This window comes from Typha angustifolia, chromosome 11 (assembly GCF_048772165.1).
Source record: "Typha angustifolia cultivar Huaian chromosome 11, ASM4877216v1, whole genome shotgun sequence".
Taxonomy (NCBI): Eukaryota; Viridiplantae; Streptophyta; class Magnoliopsida; order Poales; family Typhaceae; genus Typha; species Typha angustifolia.
This window is the reverse complement of record NC_133249.1, coordinates 5,032,909-5,041,806: the sequence shown is the minus strand read 5'-3', so window position 1 is coordinate 5,041,806 and position 8,898 is coordinate 5,032,909. Positions and strand designations below refer to the sequence as shown.

Genomic DNA, 8,898 nt, shown 5'->3' with positions numbered 1-8,898 from the left:
AAAATAAGATTTTAGTATTTCTGAGATTTAATTTGATGTCTACTTGTTTGGCTGCAGGGGATTTTTTTTTTATCCTAGGTTTAAAGTTAACCTGATAGCAAAGTTAAATTTAATTGTGTGGTATAGAATATTTTAGCAAATGAGGGTTGTAGTTGAAAATAAGTAATTGCAAGGTATTATTTGTAATTTTATCAAAAACAAAATTCGACAGCAAATTTACGTAAAAGCCCTTTACCTCTTTCGAGACAACAGTATTCAATATTGTCATCAAGACGATCCGACGTGCGGCCGGGGAAGCTTTAAGTGGAAGCCATGGCAATCCTTTCCTCGCCTTCCCCATTCGCTTCGCTCCTCCCGTCTCGACCGACCACCGCCATTTCCCGCCCCGCGCTTCGATCCCACAATTACCCCAATTATTCCCCTTCTTCTTCTCCCCCTCCCATTAAGAAGACCATGGAGCCCTTTCAAATATCCCATGCTACCCCTCTCCTCCCCTCCTCCTCCGTTCCCAGGCACCGGGTACCCTCTCTCTCTCTCTCGTAGGGTTTTCCTTTTTCCATCTCTCTCACTCTCATTTCTCTCTCTCACTCTCGTGTCTAGATTCGAAGTAACGCTCAGCTCGGGTCCTCTTCCTTCTCCTCCTCCTCGTCCTCCTCCGGCGATGCGGCGGGTCCGGTCCAGGAGACGTTCTCCTGGGCCTCCGTCCTCCTCCCGTAAGCCGGCGCGTGTCAAAAATGTGTTCGTGGAGCAAATGGAGCTCGAACTGTTGCCTAATCGAGTAATTTCTATCGTGGTAGGTTCTTGTTTCCAGCGCTGGGCGGCCTCCTCTTCGGGTACGACATCGGCGCCACCTCCGGAGCGACTATCTCGTTGCAAGTGAGTTGTGTATTTCCATTCGTTTTTGGAAGGAGGTTTTGCGCTTACAGTAGGTTCGTCTCCAGTCTGCTGATCTCAGCGGTACCGATTGGTTCAATCTCTCAGCGATACAATTAGGGTTTGTGGTAATTCCTCGCTTTGTCTAAAATGGAAGTGCTTTCTGGGTCAAGTTTTGATTTTGATGTGCTCTAAACTATCTGTTTGGATTGAATTCAGGTCAGTGGTTCGCTTTATGGAGCTCTCGCTGGATCTCTTGCCGCATACCCAGTCGCAGATATTGTTGGTAATTGTTATAAAATCATGCCTTATCCACTACTTGACTGCAATTAACAGCATTAGTAAAACAATTATTAATAAGTTAATAATAGAAAATTAAGATAAGGAGGTGTGATTGCATTTTTCTGAAGATAAAAGGCACCCTCTGTCCTCTGATGTGGTCATGATCATCTGATCACCTGCAAGGTGCAATTTGAGTTGTGCCTCTGTCAAATTGGATTGTATTAGTGACATCGATTAAAATAATAATTGAAGATATGAGGATAGAAAAAGAGAGAGAATAAGAATGCTTGTTCAAGAAGAGTTTTAGTGTTATAGATAGAATCCTTCCATAGGATTCCATATCAATATGGAGTAAAGCCTGCAACATACACATGGTGCATTGCCCAGGAATTAGAGAAAATGTGGGGTTTTAACATTTTGTGTCTTTAATGACAAAGGAAAGTCTAACGTAAGCAACTTCCTTTAATTTCTTAATTTTCTTGCTTATTGTTTTTAATGATTTTGTTCTTAGCTTCTTTCTTTTCATTAACTTGCTCGACTTGGTGCAGGAAGAAGAGTAGAACTAATCACAGCTTCGGCATTGTATATTGCCGGTGCATTGGTTACTGGATATGCGCCTAGTCTTGCCGTTCTGATTGTAGGTCGACTTCTATATGGGATTGGTATTGGTCTGGTGAGTAGCATTGGTTGGATTCTTCTTGTTGTGCCTCTTAATTTCTGTCAGACAGTAAAAAGAGGAAAATGAAAAGAAAAAGGATGACAGAGAAGGAACTTTTGATTAGCCTCTGTGACTACTCGTGGTGCTCTATTACAGGCAATGCATGGTGCTCCTCTCTATATTGCAGAGACTTCCCCATCACAGATACGTGGGACATTGATATCTCTGAAGGAGCTTTTCATCGTACTTGGGATCCTGGTGCTGTTTGTTCCCCCTTTACTTTAATGTATAATGTTCTCTCATTTGCTAATTGACATTTGATCTTCGTGCAGTTGGGTTACCTTGTAGGAAGTGCTCAGATTAATGCTGTTGGTGGATGGCGATACATGTATGGTCTTAGTGCTCCACTTGCAGCAATAATGGGGATTGGCATGTTGATTTTGCCACCTTCTCCAAGATGGTTACTTCTCAGAGCAGTTCAGGGGAAAGGATCCTTGGAGGATTACAAAGAGAAGGCCATTTCTGCCTTGGGAAAGTTGAGGGGTCGTCCAGCTGGTGATGTGATATCTGAGGGAGAAATAGATGATACTCTGATCTCTCTCAAGGCTGCCTATGCTGAACAAGAATCTGAGGGCAGTTTCTGGGAGGTATTTCAAGGACCTAGTCTGAAGGCCTTCACTATCGGCGGAGGACTGGTTCTTTTCCAGCAGGTTTTATTTTTTATCTACATATATTTCAGTGCCATTCAGTTCAGATTCCAACCTATCATTTGTTAGCTTCTTTTACTTCTTTAACTCCTTTTTCATCATCTTTTCAATTATAGGCTGGCCAAGCTAAATATTATTTTTCAAAGTTATAACAGATATCAGTGAATTATTTTTGCTGAGTGTTGAACTCAATTCTGACAGATAACAGGCCAACCTAGTGTTCTGTACTATGCAGCTTCCATTCTTCAGGTACTTAAAGGTTGATTTGTCTTTTCAATTGAACTCTTTTTGGAGGAAGTGGCCTTAAGCACCATATTTTGATGTCAAAACTCAAAAGGCTCTCGTTCCTGTCATTCTGATTTTGTTGTTTATGTTCATATACTATGTTTGCAGAGTGCTGGCTTTTCAGCTGCATCTGATGCAGCTAGGGTTTCGGTTGTGATTGGGTTTTTCAAGGTACAATTTTGTTACCTCCATTGATCTCTATTCGCTAAATTCTAATTGATGTTTGAAATGTTCAATTTCCTTAAGGATGTGGTAAGTTAATAGCCTTAAGATGCTTCTTATTAAAATTCCAGCTGATTTTCAATGTTATGCCAGATGAGAAAATTGCTAACAGTCATCTTGTTTTCCAGTGCAATTTTAAATTGTACTATATACAATCATCAGAGCAATCCCCTTACAGGACACTAACTTTTTCAATCTTATATGATAATAACAGAATGCTAACTTTTTCAATCTCTCAATTATCAATTTATTACGTATTTTGCTGTGGATTAAGAAAAAATTGCCAATTTTTTTTTCATACTATGATGAAAACATAACTTGACTTAAGATCTTTGCTATTAATATCAAATTTAATGCACCATCTGATCCATAAATCGAGTACCATTCAGCTAGAGTGTTGTGAGATAAAACTGCAACAACTTTAATAATACTTATTAGGTTGAAATTTAAACAAATAGTAATTAAATCATAATTCACTTCTCTATGACAAAGGAGAAGTCTTAAAATCAAACTACCTCATAAACTTTCATTTGTATCACTTTGCCTTTCGTATCCAACTTAAGAAAGATATTTTAAAAATTATTAGAGAGAATTTTCCCACCATAATGAATATTAAATTGTTAGAATTGCCCTTCTCATCCTATTAAATTTACTCACGGCATCTTATTCTTCAAATTTAAAATAAAACACTTTCAATCTCTTCAATTTTCTCTTATCTATACAAGCCTTAGATCTTAGTTATGATCTAACTATCACAGTTTACCTCCCTTTACATATATGATTATGGAATTGAAAATTTCAATCATCTTAAAAATATGGGTAGAAGATTCATATTTACTCAAACAATGGAATTATTAATATCATAGTGGTATTATATTGATATAGCTGTCTGTTCCACCTAGAATCAATCAATTCTCACCATTCGTGTAATTTTTGCTCACATTTTGGTTGACTCTTTTGTTATATACATAGCCTTATATAAGAAAGTCATCTCATGCCATTGTCTACAAGTCATCATACTTGACAAGAGACTCGAATATTGTGGTGGCAATTGTGATATTATCTTAAAATGTATCTCCAAGAATTATATTCTTCAAAGTTTTACATAAACATTTAAGTTTTGTGTTCTTAATTTTTATAGATCATTCTTATAAATATTCTCTAATACTAGAAGATGAGTGACAAATTTAGTAAGGCCAGATCTGACAATTTCCCTATCATCGGTCATTTGCCTCAGTAAATTGTGAACTCCATTATGATTATATGTAAAGTTTGCCGACTTCTGACCTTCATGTATCACCTTGTCAATTTCAGAATCTTTGATAATATTCTCTAATATAATATCAAGGCAATGTACAACATATGGCGGCTAATACAAATATAATTTCCTCAACATAAGTAATTGTCCAAAAGTTTAATAATTTTCTCTCATTATCAGTAACCACTTAGACAACCTCAATTTTCAGTCATTTCTTATATTATATCATTTATCAATCAAAAAATATAATCTGTATTTTTAAATTGAGTAGTTACATCCACAGACTTCAACAGATACTGTCATGCTCGAGTACACTAAAAAATTAATTATATTTTTTATTATCTGTAGTCTACCCATCACACATTAATATTTAACCAAAATCATCATAATAGATTATAAATATCTTAATGTAAGTGTTGAAGCTTATCTACCTATGACTCAAAATATTTAGTAGTAATATCATTTAAACTAGAAGGTGGAACACTAAACCTTACTGATTCTATACTATAGTGTGATAACAAAAATTATCAATTATATTAAAAAGATTATGGTTGTAGAAGAAAAAATTTAGAGATAACTTACCAATATGCTTCTTTGTATTTCTTTATCCCTTTGAAAGTTGTCTTAAAGATATGTATCTATTGGTCCAATATTTTAAAATTTTCTTAGAATACCAGGAGTCGTAAAATTATTGCTTTTATATTCTTTCTCTCTATATGTGAACAATCTTAGATTTAATAAAGTTATGACCATCACTTCTCATCTCCTCTTCTCTATACATATGTATGTTCATTTTCATTACCATCCTCGTTTGCTTCTGCTCATCCTCCTTACTCTGTTTACTACAATCATCATCAATCTCTTCTATAGGGTCATGCATCAATTCTTGATGGACTATTGACTCTCTTTGTTTTGCGGATCATTTATTATTCTATTTGACAATTAGATAAAATATTTACCTTTTCATTTACAAACTCATTTGAATGCAAGCTGTTATATTTTCTTGTAGTTTATCCAAATATTATTTTATACTGTTAATACCGTTATTCTTTTTCTTTTCACACTAGTTGTATTTGATACATGTTTTATCTTGTCTAATAATGACACAATATTGTTATTCAATGTCGCTATCTTATGGCTTCTCTTTTAGAATCATTTTAATTTTCACCGTAAACACCTAAATAGAGATCAAATTCAAAATATAATTTAAAAAATAAAAGACAAAATAATATTAAATTCACAATTAATCTCTCTCTTTCTAGTATTTACTCAGTTCCTCTAATCTCTCTCTAAACAATCACTCCTTAATTGCTCTGTAATATGACAATCACTCACTCCAATCACTTTTTAATTCTACATTTCTCTTTTTGTTACCACAGAGAAAGGGTGATTTAGAGTGGGAGAGAGAAAGAGTGAAAGAGAGAAGATGAAAAAGAAAAACCCAAAAAGGAGAGAGACAGAGAAAAAGAGTATAGAAAAAAAAACATTGTGTAGTTGCTGCTGAACAGAGAGAGAGAGATGGAGAAATGGGGAGTTGGAGAGAGAGAGAAAGAGAATAAATGGAAATAAAATCAAAAAAACCAAAAGAGAAAAATACTCACTAGAGTGTGGAGTCACTGAATCAACCATCAAATGAGCTCGATGAGTGAATGTTGTGAACCGGCCTAGAGCTGGTTAGTCTAGTCGAGTCATGAAATTATTTGTTGGATTGGGTCTAGTTTAAGTTTGCTTGGAGGGAAAGTGATCTAAAATGGGTAGCCACTAGAAATGAGACGTAATAAGCACCCTAAGGCATAAAAAAAAGTTACCCTAATTTTCTCATTCTCTCTCTCTCTCTCTTAGTCTATTCAGCTGGCGGTGCTCCTATCATGACCACCACCAGCTGAACACTCCTCCTTTCCCCTGTAGCCTTAGCCTTCTTCCCCCACTCTACCTCTTTCCCTACTCTATCAGCTCCTTCACTCGACTGCCGTTACCTTCCCTCAAACTCCACCACAGCCGTAGCCCATCATCACTCCCAACCGCCCACAACCTCCATTGCTGCAACCGCACTCTTCGAACCCTTCCATCTCAGCTCCACTCCTCCATCCTCCACCATCCCAAGCCCACCACTTCGGTCCCCACCACCGCGTACAACAGTGAAGTGTGAGGGTGTGGGAGAAGTGTGTGTGTGAGAGAGTGAAAAAAGTGAAAAAAAAAACAGTTGTTATTGATGTCTCCCCGAGTCGAATCCATTTTGGATCCCACTCGACCCATTCCTAGCCTGGTTCGTAATCGGCTGAAATTGACATCCTTGATAAGAATAACCTTCCATACTGATTCCTTGTTTTCTTAATGAGATCACATTACTTTTATTGCATATAATGTTGCAAAAACAGACTACATTTTGTCCTTGTGTCATCGTGCTTTAGTTGATATCCTTCAATTTTGTGATTGGTTCCTCATTCATAGGTGTTCTTTTCTTCCTGCAGTTGTTGATGACCGGGATAGCTGTTTTCAAAGTGGACAGCCTTGGAAGACGTCCATTACTGATAGGAGGTGTTGGTGGAATTGTGCGTAAATTCATTTTTTCAGATTAATCTTTTAAACATTTCTGTATTTCATGCTTATTATGTTCTTAAGCAGTTCATTTTTAGTGATGATTCTACATGCTATTGTTATAGAGTAATTTGTGATCAACATGTTGTATTTAGGGAAGAAAGATAGTGTTATTATCCATATGACTGTACTATACACGTAGAAGATAATCTAATTCTTCCACTTTTTTGAGTGATGCAGGTGCTATCCTTGTTCCTTCTTGCAGCCTACTACAAGATTCTAGCCGGCTTCCCACTGGTTGCTGTAGGTGCTTTACTTCTGTATGTTGGCTCCTACCAGGTAAATTTCCTTAGTGGATGTGTGTATGGGTGGGTTGGTGATTGATGAAGGCCTCTTAATCTTTACGATGTAGTTCAATACTGTAATAGTTTTTTTTCCTTGCATGTACGCTATTGGGTGAGTGGTGTATTATTAATTTTTATTGTGTAGTTAACTAGTTTTTTGTTGCTGTAAGCTCCTGTAATAGTTCAGTCAAGGTGGTACATTGACTTTGCAGATGATTTACAAGTTCTTTTATATACATTTCTATCACTATTATGTCTTTGATTAGTAATTTTTATGATAGTGAAGATCAGGAAAACCAAATTCCCCTTTGAGAAGATTGCAGAACCTTGATAAATTTTTACCATGCATAATGCAATCATGTCCAATATTATATGTACTGTAGGAGGAAATGTACTTTGTTACCAGCTGTCATCATGCTGTGTGTGTATTTAATTTTCAGGTATCTTTTGGCCCAATAAGCTGGCTAATGGTATCAGAGATCTTCCCTCTGCGGACAAGAGGACGTGGAATCAGTCTTGCAGTCCTCATCAATTTTGGCTCTAATGCATTAGTAACATTTGCCTTCTCACCATTGAAGGTATCGATACTCAGTTTCTTCCTTATGGTCCAGTTATCCAAATTTGATGTTAGATACTAGTTCACTCAAGAAAGGTTTTTAACCTAGAATTACACATCATTGACGCATGTTTAAATATCTGAAATCATCGTTGAAGTTCCTTTTTGCAGTTGTTTCAGAATTATGCACTGAGTGATAGGACACTTTGTTTCTAATATATGACTGCTTCTTCATTCTATTTTTTATTAGGAACTTGCCTTAAATCTTTCTATTATGATCCACTTATTTCAATAAGTATTAGCTATGCACAATTTCCTACTGGTTGATTCCTTTAGTAGAGAGCAACACTGAATAAAATTATTGCTACTTATTTACCCTTTTTGTACTTTTTGTCATGTGAATGTGTTAATAGCGCCTCTTTGAGAAAAAAAAAGAACTTTTTAATCGACTATCATTTATAATTTGAGATTTTCGACCTCATGTAACAGGAGCTACTTGGACCAGCAAACATTTTCATCCTATTTGGAGCTATTGCATTGCTCTCTCTGTTATTTGTTCTCTTCAACGTCCCAGAGACAAAAGGATTGAGTTTGGAGGAAATCGAATCCAAGATCTTAAAATGAGATACAACATCATGTACACATCTCAGTCTTGCTTGTGATCACTTGCTCCTCAGCAAATCTTTGGTCATCCATGGAGTGCCATCCATGTACTTGATAAACTTGGTGTTCTATGTAAAGATTTTCAATTTTTGCATTATATACTACTTACCGTGGATATATTTACTACGGAAAAGTACGTGTAGACTATAAAATGTGCACAAATAAAATTATTCTTCATTCTGAATTGTTCTTCATCTTACGTGTTATTTCCCCTGGTACGGCATGCATGTTTGATTTACCAAGGTGTTACTGTGACCTATGATTGTTGAAATGTGAAAGAATGTTCAAAATCACACTGAGATGGTGTCCGAAATATGATAAGAGTCTTGTATAAGAAGGGCCCATTGCTTTTCAATTCCCAATCTTGTGAAGTAAATGCAAATCCCCATCCATCAATGGCATCAGTAATCCACCTATCTTTAATTGTGGTATAAATGGTGAGCACAAGCCATTCAAATCATCTTTCTCGTAATCTTTTGTGCAGATATTCTACATATGATACATATCATCTC

The 8,898-nt window shown here is 36.3% G+C and overlaps 1 protein-coding gene across 1 annotated transcript; it reads left to right on the top strand.

Moving 5' to 3' along the window:
* The first annotated feature begins 263 nt into the window (after window positions 1-263).
* LOC140771295 (D-xylose-proton symporter-like 3, chloroplastic) lies at window positions 264-8,585 on the top strand. Its single transcript, XM_073112777.1, has 14 exons — window positions 264-519; window positions 601-713; window positions 798-876; window positions 942-1,001; window positions 1,093-1,159; window positions 1,704-1,828; window positions 1,970-2,071; window positions 2,146-2,523; window positions 2,722-2,769; window positions 2,914-2,976; window positions 6,757-6,837; window positions 7,064-7,162; window positions 7,608-7,745; window positions 8,213-8,585. Exons 1-14 carry the CDS (start codon window positions 313-315, stop codon window positions 8,345-8,347), a joined length of 1,695 nt encoding a protein of 564 aa, XP_072968878.1. The 5' UTR covers window positions 264-312; the 3' UTR covers window positions 8,348-8,585.
* Window positions 8,586-8,898: the final 313 nt, after the last annotated feature.